Source organism: Sus scrofa, chromosome 1, assembly GCF_054392235.1.
Source record: "Sus scrofa isolate SSC_HxYL_T2T_F1_AM1 chromosome 1, Sscrofa_HxYL_maternal_Yorkshire_Landrace_v2.0, whole genome shotgun sequence".
Classification (NCBI taxonomy): Eukaryota; Metazoa; Chordata; class Mammalia; order Artiodactyla; family Suidae; genus Sus; species Sus scrofa.
In genome coordinates this window covers 118,710,769-118,733,791 of record NC_139383.1, presented here as the reverse complement: position 1 = coordinate 118,733,791, position 23,023 = coordinate 118,710,769, and the positions used below count along the sequence as shown (strand labels likewise).

General features: G+C 40.7%; 1 protein-coding gene across 24 annotated transcripts in view; it reads left to right on the top strand.

Annotated features, from left to right (window-relative positions):
- The window catches only part of TLN2 (talin 2), a 471,505-nt gene that overhangs the window by 274,723 nt on the left and 173,759 nt on the right, over positions 1–23,023 (top strand). For all 24 annotated transcript variants that reach the window (XM_084967307.1, XM_084967304.1, XM_021094340.2 and 21 more), the window contains 5 exons: positions 29–181; positions 2,191–2,333; positions 3,909–4,036; positions 19,597–19,660; positions 20,691–20,795. Coding sequence is in view for 21 of the 24 variants with exons in the window: in XM_021094340.2 (XP_020949999.2) it covers positions 29–181; positions 2,191–2,333; positions 3,909–4,036; positions 19,597–19,660; positions 20,691–20,795 (593 nt within the window). In the remaining 3 variants the exon portion in view is untranslated. The remainder of the gene's footprint in view (positions 1–28; positions 182–2,190; positions 2,334–3,908; positions 4,037–19,596; positions 19,661–20,690; positions 20,796–23,023) is intronic.

Sequence of the window (23,023 nt, the reverse complement as noted above, 5' to 3'; positions counted from 1 at the left end):
CTGATTATAATAACTTGATAATTTTTAGGAATTACAAACTATGAAGAATACTCTTTAATCCAAGAAACAATTGAAGAAAAAAAAGAGGAAGGGACGGGTACGCTAAAAAAAGACAGGACGCTGTTACGAGACGAGAGGAAGATGGAGAAGTTGAAGGCCAAGCTTCACACGGATGATGACTGTGAGTGCCCAAGGAGACACGTGGTTCTGCCCGGGCTCGCTCCTCTCCCATCATCTGGATGACCCAGCACAGGGGTGTTTTTTCCTTTATTTCATCTATAAACGCTTTGAACTGGGTCCTGAAAAGATTAAAAACTCTGAAGGGAAAAAAAAGTGATGATAATACCCTTTCACATCTAAACAGTAATCTCTTATTACTGGATACACACATCGTGTTCACATTTTCTCCATTGCCTTGTAAAAAGTTGTTCGTGATTTTTTTTTTTTTTTTTTGTCTTTTGTCCTTTTAGGGCCGCACCCACTGCATTTGGAGGTTCTCAGGCTAGGGGTCAAATCAGAGCTACAACTGCCGGCCTACACCACAGTCACAGCAACACAGGATCTGAGCTGCGTATGTGACCTACACCATAGCTCACAGCAACGCTGGATCCTTAACCCACTGAGTGAGGCCAGGGAATGAACCCTCAACCTCATGGTTCTTAGTCGGATTTGTTTCCACTGTGCCATGACAGGAACAGGAACTCCAGTAATGGTTTTTTTTTTGAACAGAGGTCCAAATAAGGCTGGATGATAGGTTGTTGACTCTTTGAGTCCCCAGGCTTTCCTGCCATCTTGTTTCTTTTTTCCTTTTAATGTTAGGAGAAGAAACCACATTGTTACTTTTTGAACCATTTTCCCATCCTGGATTTTGTGGATTGCATATCTGCACTGTCCTCTAACATGTTCATCTGTCCCTTCTAATGCCTGAGAGCTGTGGACTTAATCAGATTTGTGTGTGTTTTCAAAAGTAAAGATGCCTTTATGGTGTTGTGTACTTCGGTTAGGAAGTTGAATTCGGTTGTCTCCTTTTTTGTGATGTTAACAGCCACCATGACCATTGCCTGGATCCATTATTTCCTTAGGGGTTACAAAACAGTAATATAATTCTACCATAGGAAAGTCCTTTGCTACAGCCACAGAGTTAATAATATACAGAAAAGCCAGTATGGATACCCTATGTGTCCCCCAATCCTGTGCTTTGTGCACCTGGCTGCCTGACAACACCCCCCACACATACAACACCCCTCCCCCCCGCCCCCGCCAGGGGAGGGTCTTATTTCATGCACAGTTCAGACCTTCCCAGCCTCTGTCTTTCACTGTCCCTGCTCCTGATGCTGCTTGATGTCATCCTTGTCATTATGTTTATTGATCTTCAGTGGGGCTTTTGTTTGTGCTGACCCTTTCTCCATCTCTCTTTTTTTCTTCCGCCTTATTTGTTTTCCATTTGCATACTTCTTTCCCAGTGAGACCTTAGTAGGCAAATCCTGAGGATTTTTTTTACTGTGCACGATACTCTCCCAGGTACTGTGGGAAATGAAGTCAAGCCAACACATTCCCTGTGCTAAAGTAATACATACGTGCTCAAAACGTGTGTGTTCAGCCCAGGGAGGAATATAGGAGTGAGAGCTGTGGGAAATGTAGAGGAATGATCCTTCCCTGTGTGAGTGTTTTCTGAATGAGAGGGAAGCTGGGCCTTGGGCAGGGTTCTGCCACCCCTACCCCTTAGTGTCTGGTCCTCCCCTCCCCCAAATACTTTCGTTTTCCTCCTCTTTTCTACTTAAAGTCAGAGGTAGTAGTAACTCATGATGCTCAGAGTTTACAAATTGTTTCACCTGATCACTTTTAACTTAAAAGAAAATGCCACCTTGGATGTCTTGGCAGAAAGTGCTCATTTCCTTATTTCTTTTCTTTTTTTCCTCCAGAGGGAAGGGGAATAGTATAAATTTGTTGTGGGGCTTTCCTAACTTAGAAATGGCTGCAGACTTTCTCATTGGCTTTTTCGTGTGTCATATGATACATGTACAATTACTTTGCAAAGTGAAAAAGCTCAGATCTAATGGAAAATGTAACTACAACTGAATATCAGCATTCTAGAAATCCGCATCTGTATCACACTGCTATTTTGGTTAATCCCCTTGAACCAAGAGGAAAAATAGGCAGAGTTCCTTCATATGTCGTCTTGCATTGCAGTAAATTGGCTGGATCACAGCCGAACATTCAGAGAACAAGGAGTAGATGAAAATGAAACGTTGCTGCTTAGACGGAAGTTTTTTTACTCTGATCAGAATGTGGACTCCAGAGATCCTGTGCAGCTGAACTTGCTCTATGTCCAGGTACGGTATTTAGTGCTTAGATGCTGAGGTTGGTGAGCTTTCCAGAAGCTCTGGTGGTGGTTCCTGGTGAAGAGGAGCAGGGTTGGGCTCCCACCAGGTCTGTGACATGCACTGTCCAGGCGTGTTTGGTTGTGGTGCAGGTTGACATCCACTATGACTGGTTATTGGTTGGCCTCCCACTGGGGGTCCTGGCAGCCAGTCCCATCTCCCTCTGCGTGACTTTGTGGTGCTTACCTGGCTTCATGCTCACTCTAGCTTTCTTAGCCCAAGTCGAGAGTACAAGGGAATACTGATCAGAAAATCAGTACGTCTCATCAATGGAATGATATTCTCTCAATGGCCTTTTTTGTCTTTACCACTGACTGATGGTTTAAATTCAGATGAATCATTCAGCTTATCTGAGTTGCAGTTAACTAATATGTAAGAGGTGGGCTTTGCATGAGACAGTCTCCAAGGTTACTGTTGGCTTCAGGAAAACATCCATCTTTCTCCCTCTCAGTTCTTTCATTCTTCTGTCTCCTCCTTCCCTTTCCTCTCCTTTTTATCTACTTGTCAGCTTATAGAATAATGCTCCGGTCAGCAAAATACGGTCATGGTGTCACCTGTGCGTGTAAATAAAGCTTTGTTGGAACCACAGCTCATTCGTTAACGTATCATACATGGGGTCAGTCCCCTTATGTGTTACGTAATTGTCTACATATTGTCTGTGGCAGCTCTCATGTTCCAATGCAGAGTTTGGTAACTGTGACAGAGACCACATGACCCAGAAAATCTAATTTTTTAATGGTCTGGCCTTTTCAAGGAAAAGATGCTGAACCCTGAGATAGTAGATGGAAGGGAGGGCAGGGAGAAAGAGGCTGGAAGGCCAGAAGGGAAGGGCGGTATCAGGCAATAAGCCAGTGCTTGTTGGTTTAAGACTCAGAGCCATAGGTGAGGGTATCCATTTGAGTGTGCTCTGGGGGTCATTCAACGAGAGAAAGGAAAGACAGAAAGAGAAAGAGGAAAGAGGAACAGCCGTAATGGGTCAGGAAATGGGAGTGCAGTGGGCTCCTGATTGCAGTTCTCTGCATTTGCTTATCCTCTGCTTCTAATGGCTTCAGTATCAAGTTCCAGACTGTTCTCTCTCTGTAGGGATAGGGGTTGGATTGATTTTACTTCCAGATAATTTTTCTGTTAGTTTTATCATTTACGATCACGAAAAATACATTGTATTTCTGTTTCCCTCTTTAAGAACTGGGTCATTATACAGGGATTTCCCTTTGCCTCAGTACTTCTACCTCCCCAGATGACGCTCAAGCATTAGTCGTAATATGCTGGACATTGCTGATGTCCTCCATCTCTAGACAGTTTAAGGGCAAGGACTCATTTTCCCTTTGCCTTCATTCTGCTGTGCCACGATCATCCATGGTATCTTAATGCCTCGCTCTGAGTTGGCTGGCACATTTCCCCTTGTTCTGCAGCGTAGTTATGCTTGGATGCAGGAGCACAGCAGTGAAGAGATGGTGTCGCTCCACCCCTCCCCCTCCCCTCCTGCCACCAAGCTCCTGATGCTTTTTGCTTCCTCTTGTGTTGCAGGCCCGGGATGATATCCTGAACGGCTCCCACCCTGTCTCCTTCGAGAAAGCTTGTGAATTTGGTGGATTTCAAGCCCAGATACAATTTGGACCTCATGTGGAGCATAAACACAAGCCTGGATTCTTAGAGTAAATCAGCTTTTGTTTTTCTTTTTTCCTCTTTTTTTTCAGTATTTATTTTTGAGCTCACTATGTCATGTACACACCCTAGTTTGAGGCAGTTGTAAGATTGTGAGCTTTTACTCAGCTTGAGTTTCCAGTGAAAATTATGGGCCTTTGGAAAAGCCAGAGGCCGGGAAATTCAGCGTTAGGATGACTGTAAAGATGACCTGTCCCACGTTGGGACAGTGTGTGGTATCCTCTGGCCCACGGGACCTGTGGCATCTCTTGTCCAGGGTATGTCTGGAGTTGAGAAACCCACTTACCACCATCTTCTGAAACCTCTGCCCTTGAGAACATTCCTTCTTCATACCAGGCCAAATTTTGTCATATTTAATTTCTTTTTAAGACTCCAGTGTTAGAATGACAGAATATAAAAGAGAGTGCCTCACGTTATTTCTACAATCTTGGGAAATCTTCGTGGCTCTGAAAGTGTAATGTTTAGCTTAAATATTGGCTCTACTCTTTCCACCCATCTGGTCTTTGCTTCTCTTTTATAAAGTGATGGGGGTGATTTTTTTTCTGGTTCAATACTTGCAGGCTCAGGAGAAAGCTAACACTTTGTCTAACTCCTTAGTGTTGGGTTACCTAGAAATGCCCTGCAGACAAGCCCAGCCATATGTAGGCTGCTGTTTGTCAGAGGTCATCTTCCCTTCTGTGTTGATCTGGGCCTCTCCAAGGATTTTGTACGTTTCTTCTCAGGTAACATTTCTTTCCTTTATCTCTTTTCTTTCTGCCTTTTCTCTCTCTCTTCTTCTTCCTCTTAGGTCAGATGAACAAACAAACAAACAAACACCACTGCAGAATCTTAGCCTAATCAATATCATGCTCTCACCTAGAGTGCAGCCTATAGAGAGGCTTTTACAAGTGGGGACGTGACGCATGTACTGACTGGGGGTGAGCGGATGTCGGCTTTTCTGTAGGACATGCCAGTGTGAGATGCATTGAGTAGCTCATCCATTGTATTGTGTCCGAGTGTGTTGAGAGGAGAGGATGACGTCAGTGCGTACTTGGCCCTTGACCCCACTTACACTGTGCCCAAAGGTATAAAGGAAATGTGACTTTTCTCCTGGTGAGAATGCCTGCCTGACAGACTGTTGGATCTAAACACTCTACCCTTAGGTTAATGAATCCCAGGTTGCTTTTCCAAAGTTTTGCCTTGTCCTGCAGTAGGCCATACAGTGACCCTGAGTCTGAGACTGGCTCTGAGCAGGTCCTATCAGTACTTTGATCTGCATTCTCTAAACAAGTCGTATGGCCAAGTGTTCCTCGGGGCTGCTTCGACCCAGTTGGTCCAGCTTCCTTCCTGCAGGAGCCTTTCTCTCTGTTCTGATACCCCCAATGCCTTCCAGAAGAGCATGTGGACACAGTCTTTTAGTAGTTTCACTTTCCTACATTCTGCCCTCACAACTGGTCCCTCAGATACATTTGCTGAGATAAATATGGATTATTGTCATGGAAATTGATAACAATGAGAGCTAATGAAGCTCCGGACAGAGGACACAAACTTTGTTTCTTTGAGTGACTGATGGAAGAATAGGAGAAAACGAAGAGAAGATTTATGAACCAAAAGTTTTTTAAATTAAATGTTTAGGTTAGGCTTTCATAGCTGTAAGACCTTGCGGCCCTGATGAGAAGATGATGCAAATGTAGCCATTCAGTGGGTGCTTAAATTTGAGCTAGTCTGGTCATTTCATCCATGCCTTTTCTTTTGAGTTTTTGAACAGACAGTTCTTAGGTCTCCTTGTGAATTGAGAAAGTGGTGTATTTTACACTACATGTGCAGAAGAAGAAGGAGAGAGAGGAGAAATGTCTTGTTCTTGGTTACATAGGATTTTTGTGCAAATAGCTGCTGACTTCTCACTCTGGGATTTACATCATTTACGGAGAGATTCTTCCTTGAAGGGCAACGTGGTCTCTTTCACTGGTGTCCCTTCATGCAGCAAAATTAGGAAAGTACTTAAAAATGTGATAACAGATTCTTTTGTCTCTTTGCTCTGTCACTGGTTGTGCCTGCTACATCTCAGCGAATGTTGTTATACTACTGACCAGCTTGTATGGGGATTACAAACAGTTGTCAGAAGACTGGTGTTGCTCTTACACTATCTCCCGTGATTTATGGACTCTCAGATGCTCCATTAAAGATGTCACTTCTAATCATGGGAGGCCACCAAGGTTAAGCAGTTGTGTTCAGTTTTCTTTTTTCTAAGACTACGGTATGGAGCTCATGCCGCTAGTGGTATGCATATCCTTACTCAGATTCCAGATTAAAACAAATTTATTATGGTTAGTGACAATTATTTTATTCTTATGAATTTTTTTTTTTTTTTTGGTCTTTTTAGGGCCGCACCTGCGGCATATGGAGATTCCCAAGCTAGGGGTCTAATCGGGGCCTACGCTGGAGCCACCACAATGCCATATCTGAACCACGTCTCTGACCTACACCACAGCTCACGGCAACATCAGATTCTTTACCCACTGAGCAAGACCAGAGATCGAACCCGCAACCTCGTGGTTCCTAGTCAAATTCTTTTCCACTGTGTCAAGACGGGAACTCCTTTTCTTATGAATTTGTTTGACTCTATAATTAGACCAAATCTAGTCTGGGTAATGAGGTTTTTTTTTTGTTTTGTTTTTTTGGTTTTTTTTTTTTGTCTTTTTGCTATTTCTTGGGCCGCTCCTGCGGCATATGGAGGTTACCAGGCTAGGGGTCGAATTGGAGCTGTAGCCACCAGCCTATGCCAGAGCCACAGCAACACGGGATCCGAGCCGCATCTGCAATCCACACCACAGCTCACGGCAACGCCAGATCGTTAACCCACTGAGCAAGGGCAGGGACCGAACCCCGCAACCTCATGGTTCCTGGTCGGATTCGTTAACCACTGTGCCACGACGGGAACTCCTAGATGTTTTTATTTAATGTAGATGTTTAATCGTGTGTATTACTGCATGTACTGTACAGGTAAGACTTCCTGAGGAGGTTTGTCTCCTCTTAATTAAAACAGTGAAGTCACATTTCCCTGGTTGTATGTTGGGTAGTCAGAGACAATTCAAGGATGACATGGTAAATAGAATGGACCATGATGGAGGATAATGTAAAAAAAAAAAAAAAAAAAATGTATGTAAAGGTATAACTGGGTCACTTTTCTGTACAGCAGAAATTGGAAGAATATTGAAGAATTTAAAAGATTTTTAAAAAGTACAAAATATCAGGAGTTCCCGTCGTGGCTCTGTGGTTAACGAATTTGACTAGGAACCATGAGGCTTTGGGTTCGATCCCTGGCCTTGCTCAGTGCGCTGAGGATCCGGCGTTGCCATGAGCTGTGGTGTAGTTTGCAGACACAGCTCAGATCTCGAGTTACTGTGGCTCTGGCGTAGGCTGGTGGCTACAGCTCCGATTCGACCCCTAGCCTGGGAACCTCCATATGCCGTGGGAGCGGCCCAAGAAATGGCAAAAACAAAAAGACAAAAAATAAATAAATAAATAAAAAGTACAAAATATCTTAGGCATCATAGCAAATATGAGTGAATCCAACTTAACAGTTACTAGACAGAGATTCTCATATCTGGTGAAATTTAAAAGTCCAGCTCCATATTATTTCTGTAAGACATACTTAAAATTTAGGACAGGAGAAAGTTTTAAAGTAAAAGCATAGTTCCCATTGTGGCTCAGGGGTTGAGATCCTGACATAGTGTCCATGAGGATGCGGTTTGATCCCTGGTCTCACTCAGTGGGTTAAAGATGGAGCATTGCCACAAGCTGTGGTGTAGGTCACAGATGTGGCTCAGATCAAGTGTTGGTGCTGCTGTGGTGTAGACCTCAGCTACAGCTCTGATTCCGCCCCTAGCCCAGGAACTTCCATATGCTGCAGGTGTGGCTGTATAAAATACATATATAATAATAATAATAACAATGACAAAGTAAAGGCCTAGAACATGGAAACTAGTTAAATCAAAGCTCGAGAAGCTATATCTAATGTTGCACAAAAGAGATTGTAAGGCAAACAAAGTGTAAGTAGAGACAAAGGAGGTCATTATAAAGAAAGAAGGACTCATTGGCCAGGATGATATATTAATTGTGAGCCTGTAATCATCTGTCCTTACCTTAAAATCTGTAAAGGAGAAAAGACAGCATTACAAGGAGAATTTCAGATACACAATTTTAGGGGAATAATTGACCCTACCTCCCTCAGGGAATGATAAGTAGAACAAGTCAAAATAGAAGAAAGACATGTTTTAGCCAAGAGAAGGTAATTAAATAGAACTCAGAATCAGCAAAGCCCATTGCTGCTGCTTTGAAAAAAATTAATAAAATATGTAAATCTCTGGTGTTTGATCAAGTTAAAACAAAAGCGAGAAAAGGGCAAAAACAAGCATTATTAGTAATGAGAATGGAGGCAGAACTTCAGATAGTGATTTTAAAAATCCAAAGTGAATGAAATGAACACTTGAAGCCAAAAAGTTGAATATCTTGACAAAAATTAGGAAATCAGGAGTTCCCGTTGTGGCGCAGTAGTTAACAAATCTGACCAGGAACCATGAGGTTGTGGGTTCGATCCCTGGCCTTGCTTAGTGGGTTAAGGATCCGGCGTTGCCGTGAGCTGTGGTGAAGGTTGCAGACGCGGCTCAGATCCCGTGTTGCTGTGGCTCTGGCATAGGCTGGTGGCTACAGCTCCTATTGGACCCCTAGCCTGGGAACCTCTATATGCCGCGGGAGCGGCCCAAGAAATGGCAAAAAGACAAAAAAAAAAAAAAAGGAAATCAGCATAGATCTCTAATCTTGAAAGAAGTAGTCTTAGCAGTTTAAAATACACCAATTAAAAAACAGCAAAACAAAAACTAGGCTCCGGTTATTTCAAAGAACAGAAAGGAAAAAAAAAAAAAAAAAAAAAGGCACCAAAAGCTCCTCACCTTAACTTGGAGCTAGAAGAATTAAGACAACAAAATTGAATCCAGACCACATAAAACTTCTAAACTGAATAGAGGTGCCTTCCCCAAAGTTCATAAAACATTAACAAAGTCCAACACTGACATGCCTTTATGTATAACTGCGAGTTATAACTGGTTTCTTCCAGGAATGCAGAAGTCATTGTTCAACAAGTAATTCATTGCATGTCTTCTACCTAGTAGATAATAGACATTGGGAATACAGTAGCGTAAAGCACAAACACTCCTGCCCTCATGGAACTTGATTCTCATGCAGAGAGGCAGATAAGTAATAAGTAAAATACACAATAGGGAAAGAAAAAAAGAAATAATTTCATGGTGAGAAAAATGAAACTCATTGTTTGCAGGTGATAGGTTTACCTCCATAGCTAATTCACTCAATCAACGAGAAACTTGTTAGACCTATTAAGATAATGCCAACTCTCTGGAAAGACGTTAGAATAGAACAGCAGCTTATCACCACTTAGTTCCAGATAACAATGGTATTCATCTGCAGGACTGTCAGAAAAATTCATATATATCAAATAAATATATATATTAAATACATGAAGATGTATATCTATATAGATATATATGAAGTGGAGTTCCCTGGGGGCCTAGTGGCTAAGGATCCTGTGTTGTCACTGCTGTGGCATGAGTTCGATCCCTGATCCAGGAATTTCCTCATCCTGTGGGCGCAGCCAAAAAATAAGATATGAAAATATATGGAGGGCTTACACAACCATCCCATTTCTTACAAAGCTATAATAATTAAAACACTCTATTACTGATTTGGGGTGACATAAGAGTTCTAAAGGTTGGTGACCTTCTCCTAATTAAAATATTAATCTAAAGACATCCCTAAATTATGAGGCTCCAGACTGAAAAAAGAAATTTTCCTATTTGCAATGCACACTACTAATAACAAATTAATATCTGGAAAAAATATTAAAAAAGGAAAATCTTCTAAGAAAAAAGATCAGGATAGCAAATAGGCACTCGAGAGAAGAGGAAATTCAACTGACTTGTAAAAAGAAGGGAAAATATTCAGCATCCTAAGTAATCCAGAATGCAAAATCAATAAGGATATAATATTTCAAGTCTCTCAGATGCATACAAATTTAAATGTACAAAAAACCAGAGTACTTTACAGAGGAAGCAAGCCATTTTAGAAGAGGAATCTGTTGAATTTAAAAATATAAAGAGAAATAATACATTGTTAATTGACACAAGGAGATAGAGAAGCATAATAAAATATGCAGGGAAATTAACTTTGAGAAAGTGACTACCATTGGGGAGAGAAAGAAGAATGGTGTAGGACTTCAGCTAAATCTGTGATTTCTGGTTAAGAGCAGAGCAAGAGGTAGCAACCATAAAGCCAATGTGACAACATGGTAATGTATTTATCCTTGATGATAGGTATATAAATTGAGGTATATTCTTTTTATATTTCACATGTTTTCACAGTTAACACGTCTTTCAAAAAAAGACAGTTGTAATTGTGTGTGAGGTGATAACAGCTTGTAATCCCTGAGGTTGGATATACACTGTGTGGTACAGGCAAAATGCATAGGCCTCCACGGTCAGACGAGAAGCTTCCCTGCCTCTAGGCCACGGTGGGGGATGATCCTGTGGTTGGGTGCAGGCAGGCCGGGAGGGAGCAGGCTGAGGAAACCTCGCTCATCCTGGATCACTGCGGCCCCTTCGTCCTGTTGGCGTGTTCTTCAGAAGTAGTTCCCTATGAAAACACAGCGACCCAGGGCTCGAATCTCTGAGGAAGGATTTAGAGTGGACTTGGACACTGTCCCCCACAAACTCAAGATAATTCTACTGTCAACAAGCAAAGCTTTTGACACAGTAGGAAGTCTTTGGGCAGTTTTTCTCTTGGCATCTGTTCAAACACATATTTCTCCTTTGGATGTGGTCTTCTGTGTGATTCTGTCAGAATAATGCGGCTGTGGATTTTCTGTTTTCAAATGGAGGATGAAGCAAGCATTTCAGCTTTTGTTTCTCACCTGCTCTGCCTTGCCTCCTGTTCCTCACCACAGCCCATGTAGCTGGCTTCTCTCTGGTGCTCCTGACAGCCTGGAGTGCTCCCTTTAGCCAGGGCGGTGACAGCCACTCAGGGGTGCCTTCCCTGTTTCCTCCTAGCAACAGCCTCCTAAGGTGGGTATCTGCCTCCCTAACTACTTCAGACTCCAGAACTTTCAAACCAGGAACCTCTGACTATATCTTGCCCTGAGCTGTCTCTGAGTGTCTGGGCGATTACCATCCTTAAACCAAAGGGCACTGGGATTGGTTTAGGAGCACAGAACTGTTCTGTGGCTGAGACAGGTCCTTAAACCCTTTCCTGTCCTTCTCCCAGGCTGTCTTCACTCTTCACCCCTGCTTTTACCACCATAATCGTTTGCCCTGTTCAATGGGGTTTTCTTCCACCTCTATCATCACCTCCATCAACCAGGACTTGAGCAATGCCCTGAGTCACAGTCTTTTTCATCTTTGAGTTTGGATTTAAGTCCACTGTGTCCGACTCCATGATTTGAGCGTTCAGCCTACTGTGCCATTGGTTCTCCAACTTCAGCGTATGTCAAAATCCTCTAGAGGGCTTGTTTCAACACAACACACTCCAGAGCCTCTTGTTCAACATGTTTGAGGCAAAGCCTGAAAAATTGGCCTTTCTAGCATGTTCCCAGGTGGTACTGATGCCCCTGGTCTTGTGACCACACTTAGAGAACTTCATGTGATACCAAATTTGAGATGTTATTGTTAGTCACTTGGTGGTTGAGCATAAAGGTTGGGCTCAGGAAACCTGGGTGTTCCAGTGTCCTCTGGGGGACACCATCTCTAGTGCACCCCTGTGCCTCTCTTCCCCTTTATTCCTCCAATGTGTAATATGTAGACACTTCATTGATTTGTTTGAGTTCGTATTGATGCTCTCATTCCCCAGGGGTGAGGGGACAGCCATTGTTTTCTGTTCATAGCAGCAGTAACATTCCCTGGTAGGAATCCTACCTGCTTTCAAGGTGATAGGACTAACTTAGAGATGTGGTGAGTTGCCTATAGTCATGCAATCACTAGGTGACAGTTTGGGGACAGATGAGAAGCAGTTAATATCTCTCCAAATCATGGCTGCCTCCCATTTCCATGTATACTTATTTCCAGATCAGAGAACGTCTCTATAAGGCTTCTTTGGGAATTATGTGTAGAAGCAGCTTACATGTTATGTAAGAAAATGAAATTCTAAGTGAATTTCATTAAGCTTTGAATCCAGGCTGCTTTCCCCCAGATGTGTTGATTCTGTTCCCCTTCTTTTACTCATTGGCTCTGGGCATTTCTAAAAAATTGACTGCTGCCACTGTAGTCACTGTTACCATTGGACTGGCTATTTCTGTTATTCTCTTTGTCTGAAGGTTCTCAAATACTGATCACATGGTATGTCTTTTGACCCACGGGTAGCTCCAAGAAAGAGTCCAGGATGCTAAGTGGCTAAGAGCATGATCTCTGGAGCCCACAGAGCAGGCTTCACTTACCACCTATGATTGTGAGCAACTTAACCTGGTGTCACTAAGCTCCCTGTTCCATGTATAAAATGGAATGTTTTCTTCCAAGGGCTTTTGTCAGAGTTTAATCCATTTATGCCTGTAAAACACCTGGAACAGTATTTGACTTTCAGTAAACGGCAGCCGTTGGTAGTGGAAAACACTATAGCAATATGATTTTCTGTTGCTTGGTTAATCCCAGAAGTCACCTAAAGTACGGGATCTAGGATACTGCCTCTCTGAAACCCTGTATTTTAACTTTCAATTTAGGCATTCATTTGCGAATCTTTTTTAAAAAATAAATTTTATTGGCGTTATAGTTGACTTAGAAAGTTGTGTTAGTTTCAGAAGCATAGCAAAGTAAACCATCTATACATACACATATATCTGTTCCTTTTCAGATTCTTCTCCCTTATAGGTTATTACATAGAATTGAGTAGATTACCCTGTGCTATGCAGTAGGTCCCTGCTATCTATCCATTTTATATACAGTAGTGTGTACTTGTCAATACCAGCGCCCTAATTTACCCCTCCCACCCCGTATTTCCCCTTTGGTAACCACGAATTTGGTTTCAAAATCTCTTGAGTCTGTTTCTGTTTTGTAAGTTAATTTGTATCATTTATTGTTATATTACTCATAGTGATTTCATATATTTTTCTCTTTTTTTCCTACATATACAATGGAATATTACTCAGCCATAAAAAGAATGAAATAATGCCATTAGCAGCAACATGAATGAACTTAGAAATTATCATCCTAAGCCAATCTTGACATAAGAGACCAAGGCTTTTTCTTTGTCTGGGTCACTTGATTGGGGCTCTATGTTATCTGTCTGGTATGAACCACATCACCTACAAGAGAATATAAAGACAATCATCAAGCAATCTGAGGACAGAATATTTTAAAATTTTCACGAGTTTTTCATTTCAGTATTTTATGTTTGTCTCACTAATATCTAATTTAATAACTCTTATAAAGATAATCATCAAGCAATCTGAGGACAGAATATTTTAAAATTTTCACGAGTTTTTCATTTCAGTATTTTATGTTTGTCTCACTAATATCTAATTTAATAACTCTTTATAAATATTTAGCTTTAGGAAGCATTCAGTAGCTCTTTTTTGTACTATTGTAACAATTTATGGGCTATAGTGGTTTTTTATATTGTGTGATATATAGCCAGCAGCAAGATTAAAAACACATACCGGTAAATACAAATTGGAGGAGTTCCCATTGTGGCTCAGTGGGTTAAGGACCCAACTAGTATCCCTGAGGTTGCGGGTTCGATCTGTGGCCTCACTCCGTCAATTAAGGATCTGGCATTGTCACAAGCTGCAGTGTAAGTTGCAGATGCAGCTTGGATCTGGCATGGCTGTGGCTGTGGTTTAGGCCAGCAGCTGTAGCTTTGATTCACCTCCTAGCCCAGGTAACTTCCATATGCTGTGGGTGTGGGCCTGAAAGGGGGAAAAAAAAAAAAAAAAAAAACAAATTGGAGAAGAAATCCAGCTGACTTGGCCAGAGCAAAAGTAGTGCTCATGAGAGAAGAGTCTGTTGGCTACTTATCTCACCCTTCTCTGGATCTTAGAGTGTGAGAAGAACTTTGACTAGTCTGTTGGCATAGTAAGCTGGAGGACCTGTTATTATTATGCTCAGAAAAAGGAGTTCCCTGGTGGCCTAGGGGTTAAAGGATCCGGCATTGTTACTTCTGTGGCATGAGTTTGATCCCTGGCAACTTCCACAGCCAAGCCTCTCCCCCCTCCTCTCCTCCTCACTCATGCTCTCTTTCTAAGATAATACTTAGAAGGCTGGCAGAGGATGTGGGGGCTGCCCTTTTAAAGCGGGAACATTTAAGGAAGCAGTGGGAGGGACTTCGCTTGGCCAGAGCTGGCTTAATTAGGAGAACAATTTCCAACCAGGTTTGACAATCTGACCCATTTTCTCAGAGAAGGCTGACAGATTTCATTTGTATGCCTGTCCCAGATGCTTTGGAGACTTCCATAGTAGGCTTTGGTAATCAAAAAAACAACTGAGCTGAAACTGCTACACTGCAGGCTGGCAGGCAGTGATGGTGGGCAGGCTGCCTTTTCCAGCTTCCTGCTGACACCCTGCACGCTGTCAATTGACTGGGGAAAGATGCCCCCCCCCCCCACACACATGCACTCACTTTTTATTTGAAAATACCTTACAATAAACTCCCTCTAAATGGACTCTTGCAACATCAGGAGTCATACCTCTAGTGCAAGTTTCTGGACGTTGTTTTCTGTACCCACTGAAGAGTGCAAGACTGTGTACCTATCAAAGAATGCGAGCGTTAGTTTACAGAGTTTGAGTCAAGGACTGCCTTGACTATTGTTGCCACATAGAACTTTCTCACCATTAATGCCCAACATATTCTACCCCAGCTGGGCCACTGGACACCACCATCTGGTGTTCTGGTAAAAGTCATTGATGTGAGGGGTTTGGCATTGGGGTCCTTCTGGGGTGCCCTTGGTAACCTTTGCAAGGTATCCTTTGTTGATGATGTAGGAATTACTGTCCAGAGGCCCACAGTAGTGGCCCTCCCATTATGCTTCCTCATTTAAGCATGCTCCTGCTGGAGCCTTAAACAGCCCTTTTTTCCAGTGGATCCCCTCTTGATGTGGAGGTGAGAGGCTCCCCGCTCCCAACAAGTCCTGTGACCGCAGTTAAGTCACTTAACCTCCCTGTAACTCAGCTTCCTCTTTTGTAGCATCGATGCCTTCCAGTCTTCCCTCAATCATAGATTTTTGTCCCCGAAGCTGCTTAACAGTAGTCATAACATCTATGGCTCTGCTGCCTAGATATTTCTTAGATTCTGTCCTTCTGACTGACGTGGGATGTCTTGATAAAGCCAGTGTTCTGCTGGTGCCCAAACCTAGTTTCCTGACATTCCTGAAAATGTACTTATAATTTTCTCTACAGATGTTGGCACATTGACCAGATTTCAAAACTTGAAGAAGTCTTTTTTTTTAATGGCTTCACCTGCAGCATATGGAAGTTCTCAGACCAGTGATTGAATCCCAGGTACCATTGTGTCAATGCTGGATCCTTAACCCACTGTGCCAGGCATTGAACCAGCACCTTCACAGCACAACAAGCCACTGCAGTCACATTCTTAACCCACTGGCCACAGTGGGAACTCCAATATTCAAGTGGTAATGTAGTCAGAACCTAGACTTCACCCACTCGATTTTTTGGCTGGAGTATTGAAATCAAATCCAAGATGGCATATCATTTCATCTGAAAGAACTTGAGTGTTTTTTTGATAATTAAAAGTTTTTAACCTCCCAACCACAAATACAGCCTAATTCCAAGCAAAATTAGCAACAATTCTTTAATAACATCTAATACCCAGTCTGTGTTAAATTTTCCCTCCACATTGTCTCAGAAATGTCCTTTTAAACTTAGTTCATGTCTGGATCCAAACAAGGATTATAATGATTGATGTTTTCCTTTTTTTAAGAACAGCTTTATTGAGATGACGTTTACATGCAATACAATTGACCCATTTAAAATATACAGTTCAGAGTTTTTTTATTATATTCAGAGTTGCACATCCATTACCACAGTCTAACTTTGGAACATTTGTGTCCCTCCTAAAATCATCCCTGTGTCCATTAACAGTCACTCCCCGGGTCCCCTGTCCCTTTCCCAGCCTGTATCTGCCTCTGTAGCTGTGCCTATTCTGGATGTTTCATATAAAATGAATCCTACATTTTGTGTTCCTTTGTGACGGGCTGCTTTCACTTCGCACAGTGTTTCCATGTTGTTGCATGTATCATACTTAATGCCTCTTTCTTGCCAAATAATGTTGCGTTGTATGGCTCACCTGCATTTTGTCCATCCATTCATCAGTTGATGAACACGAGTTATTTCCACCTTTTGGCTATTATGAATAAATCTACTATGAACATTCATGTACATATGTTTCTATGGACATGTTTTCCCTTTTCTTAGGTATATGCCTAGAAGTAGAATTGCTGTTTGTTCGTTTTTGCATTTTAGGGCTTCACCTGAGACATATGGAAGTTCTCAGGCTAGGAGTCGAATCAGAGCGGCAGCTGCCAGCCTACGCCACAGCCACAGCAATGCCAGATCTGAGCCATGTCTGCAATCTACATCATAGCTCATGGCAACACCTGATCCTTAACCCACTGAGCGAGACCAGGGATCGAACCCACATCCTCATGGATACTAGTCAGGTTTGTAACCCACTGAGTCACAAGGGGAACCCCCTAGAATTACTATTTAATATTTTGAGAAACTACCAAGTTGTTTTCCACAACCGATGTACCCTTTTATATTCCCACCGGCAGTGTGTGAAGGTGCTAATTTCTCCATACCCTCACCAACACTCTTTATTGTCTGTCTTTTTTATTATAGTGTCCCAGTGGGTGTGCAGTGGTACCAGATTGTGGATTTTTCTTTGTATTTCCCTGATAGCTGCTAGTGTTGAGAATATTTTCACATCTTTTGGCTATTTTTATATCTTCTTTAGAGAAAAGTCTGTTCATCTCCTATGGCTATTTTTTAATTGAGTTTTTTGTCATTAGTCTTAAGAGATTTTATATATTTTATATATTCTGGTTCCTTATACAAGTCCCTTATCAGATAGATAATTTGCAGATATTTTCTCCTATTCTGTGGGTTGCTTCTTCACTTTCTCAGTCATCTCTTTTGCAGTTCAAATTTTTTTTATTTTTATATAGTTCACTTTATTTTTTTTTAAATTTTGCTACATGTAGTTTTAGTATTGTGTCTTAAAAGTTTTTGCCTAATCCAAGGTCCTAAAAATTTAATCCTATATTTTTTTCTAAGAGTTTTTAAGTTTTAGCTCTTAAATTTAAGTCTGTGTCCCATTTTGAGTTAATTTTTATGATTGGTGTGAGATAGGAGGTTCAACTTCATTGTTTGACCTGTGGATCTCCAGTTGTCTCAGCACCATTTGTTAAAAAGACTATTCTTTTCCCATTGAAATGTCTTGGCACCCTTGTTGAAAATCTATTGTTTGTAAATGTAGGGATTAATTTCTAGACTCTCAGTTCTTTTCCGTTGACCTATATGTCTATTCCTATGTCAGAATTACACTGTCTTAATTATCACAGCTTTGTAATAAATGTTTCTTAAGACGCTGTTAATCTATGTGTTATCTTTTTTCACCTCCATTCATTGGTGAAGAACCTGGGTTATCTTAATAGAATTTGCCGTGTTGGGATTTGCTGATTGTAATATCACTTACCTTGTCCCTTTGTCCCTGTTTGTGTAAACTGCTATTTATATCTAGAGTTTTAATGAAATTCATGTTCAATTACATGTTTATCAATTTTGTTATTTATTGCCAAGGATACTTGCTAGGCGGTACTGGGTACTTCCTGCTCTGTCAATCGGAAGGCATAGGTTGTGTGGTCATCCCCATCATTAACACTAAAATTGACCATTAGGTTTGGATCAATCTGTTAGAAAGTCCCCGCTTCACTTGGCACTTTTTGGTTTTAGCATCTTCTCGTGCTTGTTTTAATCTATTGACGGTTTCATTGAGTTGTAAAATGATGCTTTTACACTTCTATTATTCCTTCTACATTTATTAACTGTTTCTTTTCCTTTATCGATTTTCAGGCTGAGTTGGTGCCCTCACACCCTCTTACGGGGGTCAATGATTATTTCAAAGGACCTTTTTTAAGTTTTACATATCTGTGTTTTTGCTCATTGCAGCCATCATTCTTTCTGATGCTCAAGTTGCCCCTCACATGAAATTAATTATATGGTTTCTGGGATTTGCTTCAGAATAATCCAGGAGAGTGGGTGTGAGTGAGGGAGCAGACGAGTCCCGGATGGCCATGAGTTACAATTGTAGGAGCTGGGTGGTGGGGTCATTGTAATGCTCTTTCTTCTTTTGTACAAGGCTTTAAAAGTCATCCTGTGTTTGGCCGTATGATGTCTGTCCAATGGTATTTTGATAACTTCCTTGATCCTCAAGCACAAGAAACCCCAGGAATGTTTTATGCATCTCCTGTCCCAGAGCTAGAATCAGTCACTTCTGCAAGGATCCCTGATTCCTTTTAGCGGGAAATGGTGCTAGGAGACCACCTGGCTGAGGCCCTGGGGGTGCTCGTTGCCACCGATTGTCCTTGCCCTTGGCCTCCTCAGTGGACACAACTGGAAAATATTTTCAGAAAAAGAAAAATGAACCAGACATTCCGATCAATATTTCTGTTCAAATGAAAGATTGCAGGGTTTTGCTTTAACTTCTTTTGCTTTATTTTTATCTATTTTATGTTAAAAATCTTGCTTTCTAACAACGAACGTAATTACTCATGTACTTTATCCTAATCACATAGAACATCTACCTACTTATACAAAGTAATATACTAATTTTATAATGTGTATGTGTGTATACTTGGGGGGGGAAGTAGATACTAGTTTTAAGGTAATGTCAGTATTTAACAAGTCTACTGTTAAGAGATATCTTACTAGGAATGGGGATAGTCAAAAGACTGTTTTTCAACATTAGAGCTCTCAATTTGATACACTATTAGATTTATCTCTTTCACTTTGATTTATATTTTTAGGTGTTGGGTTTTGCCTGTCATTGTGATTTCATTCGGTTCTAAAGTGAGGAAGCTTTAGAGGATTTATTTTCATTCTTGTTCCTTTCTCCCTGTTTTTTCCATCTTTCTATGGACAGTCATTTTTATTAGTACTAAATTCATCCTTCTGTTGCTTTAAAAATATGTATTAACAGTATCAGATGGAGGATATTTTCCTCCCTTTATCACAAAGGCTGGCATACTTTGCTTTGTCACTTTACAATATGTCCTGGACATTCTTTGTTCTTTAATTATGTTATTTTGACCCTTTTTATCAGATTGCTTTTAAATTTGTGTCCCATTTAAGTGCATTATGGGATGTCACTGTCTGTTTTTAGTTATACAATAAAATACTGAGAGTTAGGGACTGAACTGTGAGTTTTACAAAAAATCTCTTTTCTTTTCCTTCTCATCATAGAGTATGATAAATGCCTTACCATTTTTTATTCTCTCCCTCAGTCTAAAGGAATTCCTGCCCAAAGAATACATCAAGCAAAGAGGAGCTGAAAAGAGAATATTTCAGGTATTGGGAATGTTCAGAACTTGATTATTCTCCTCACTTCCCATCCTCATTTATTAGTCTGAGAGGGACCCCTGCACATGCAAGTTTCGTACCCCGTGCATGTACTCTGCTTATATAATAAATGATTAGCGACTCAAGAGTAAAGAGGCTGACAGTTCTACTTTGGGCAGATTTATTATCTTAAATCCATACCTTCTTGCTAAAGGTTACTTAGCTCTTCTGAGAAAAATGTGCATACATTTAATTTCAAAGACATTATCTTGGATGCATTGAAACAAGGTGATTTGCCATTAAAATGCCCTGAGGAAGAAGCTGCAAGTAGCTTCTTTATTCCGATATTTGATTTTTGAACCTCAGAATTTGGGTACTGGTATCTTTTGAAAATCCAGATTTATTCTAAAAGTCCGAGAATTATGTATGCTAGTCAACCTGTAAGAAAAGTCCTGTTATTTTATGTTTTAAAAAATATTTTTTATATTTTATTTACATTTCAGTACCAAAGAAGACTTTGCCATGAAACAATCATTTTAGTGAATCCAAAGTATCGAAGTCTTCTTTGGTATTGAAATGTAAATAGACGTTGAAATAGATAAATGTCATATGCACAAAAACCATATTTTTTTCTCCAGTACTTTTCCCAAATACTGAGATGATCAGGCATTTATGTATCCTGCTCTTTGGAGAGCCTTTTCTTTTGCATAGATGTTAGAATGATACCTCTCCAACACAAGAACATTTTTCTAGTTCTCATTTAAAGTGTTGGTCCTGAAGCTTTTGGGACATGGAGCCCTTTGAAAACAAGGTTACAGTAAATTACAGAATTGTTGCATATAATTGTGATATCTGTATGGAATTTGGGTTCAAATTCTAGTTCAGCAACCCTGCCTTAGAACTTTGTGTGCTCTGACCCTTGGACAGCAGGAGCATGTTTCATGGAGGGTCCCCAACACAGACATGTGGGCATCATGTGGAGTAACCCTCTCAGCAAGTCCACTACAGTAACCAGTCCCTGCCACTGTCACTTTTGTAGGAACACAAGAACTGTGGAGAGATGAGCGAAATAGAAGCCAAGGTCAAGTATGTCAAACTTGCCCGGTCCCTCCGGACGTACGGTGTGTCCTTCTTCCTGGTGAAGGTGAGCTGGCCGTGGTGCAGAGGGCTTTTGCCTTTGCCACCTCTTTTATGAAAGTGTTTGCTGTTAAGCTTGGTTTGGTGTCCATGGACCCCTAGCCTTTGCAGATGGATCATCTGGCCAGTGGAGACGTGAGTTTAGCTATGGGGTGGACGTGAGGTGTAAGAGCTGTGAGGCTGGTAAGTGAGCCTGGTTCCCCACAGGCCTCAGCACAGCTGTGTCTGCGCTCTGCTTTGTCTCTGCTGTGCAGTCACTGAAGGAGTGCCTTTACTTTTCCTTGCTGGCACCTTCCCCTGAGAATGTTTCACTTAAGATTATCAGGAGTGCCTAGGACGAAGTGAAGCTCGTTGGCCACTACACACCAAATCAAATTCATATGGCAGTGATGGTACTTGATTTGTATCCTTTCTTTGAGTCTTGGGACTTTCTGTGGCCTTCAGGGCTGTTTTCATGGGGATTTTTGGCTTTCCTACCAGAAAGACAGAGGTGGGTCTTTGAAATTCAACCTGTGAGCAAGCAGAGAGTGTTCTTGAGTTGACTGAGAAGCCCTCCCAGTAGAGCTTTCTTGCTCATTTTCATGTCCTGGCCTCATGCACTCTATTTTAGTCATTCCTCTGGTGGGTTTCATTATTTCCACTTGCTTTGTTGTGACCCTGTGTCTCTTGTCTCTTGCCCTTGGCCCTGGAGGAATCCGGGACTAATGCAATATTATGAATTAATGAACCTAGGAGATCAGCAGGTTAAATAAGGTGACATTATATACACTGAACTATCTGGAAAAGAAATATAGAAAACAATCCCATTTACAATAGCATCAAAAAAAATAAAATAAAATACTTAGGAATAAATTTAGCTAAGGAAGTAAAAGATATATATGCTGAAAATGTTAAGACACTGAGAAAAGAAATTGAAGAGGACACAAATTAGTGGACAGATATTCTGTGTTCATGGATTGGAAGAGTTATTAGTATTAAAATATCCATACTCTTCAAAGCCATCTATAGTTTAAATTAAACTGGTTCCCTATCATATACCACTCAAAAAATTAAAGTGGATTTAGGACTTATGTGTAAGATCTAAAACTGTAAAACTCATAGACACTGACATGATTGTAGGTAATGATTTCTTGGATATGATATCAAAAGTACAAACAACAAAAATAAAAATAAACATGTAGGACTACATAAACTGAAAAGCTCGTGCACATCAAAAGAACAATCTACAAAAGAAAAAGGCAACCTAGAGAATGGGAGAAAATATTTGCAAATCATGTATCTGGGGAAGGGTTTATACCTAAAATATGTAAGTGGTTCTTATAACTCTATCGCAAAACCCCCAAATAATTAATTAAAAAATGGACAAAGAACATGACTAGACTTTTTTCCGAAGAAGATACTCATATAGCCAATGGGTTCATATAAAGGGTACTCAGTATCACTAAACATCAGGAAAATAAAAATCAAAACCATAATGAGATGGAAGTTCACACCTGTTCTAAAAAAAGATGATATAACAAATGTTAGCAAGAATGTAGAGAAAAGAGGACCCTTATATACTGTTGATAGAAATATAAATTGGTATAGCCATTATGGAGAACAGTGTGAAGGATCCTCAAAAATTTAAATATATAACTAGCATATGATCCAGTCACACTCCTGGAGATATATCCTAAGGAATTGAAGTCACAGTCTCAGCGAGATACCCGTACTCCCCTGTTCTTTGCACCATGATTTATAATAACCAAGATATGGGAACAGTCTAACCGCCCATCTGCAAATGAATAGATAAAGATAATGTGGTATGTAAATATAGTGGAATATTATTCAATCATAAATAAGGAATTCCTGCCATTTGCAGTAGCATGGATGAAACATGAGGGCATTACACTAAGTGAAATAAATAGAAGGACAAATACGGTACAGTCTGACTTATATGTGTAATTTTCAAAAGCCAAGCTGACAGAAATAGAGTAGATTGGTGGTTTCTGGGGCTGGTATGGGGGAAATGAGGAAATGTTCATCAAAGCATACAGACTTGCAGTTTTATTTTTTTTTTTTTTTTTTTTTTTTTTTTTTTTTTTTTTTTTGATTCCTTTTTTTTTTTTTTTTTTTTTTTTTTTTTTTTTTTTTTTTTTTTTTTTTAATTTTATTTTCCCACTGTACAGCAAGGGGGTCAGGTTATCCTTACATGTATACATTACAATTACAGTTTTTCCCCCACCATTTCTTCTG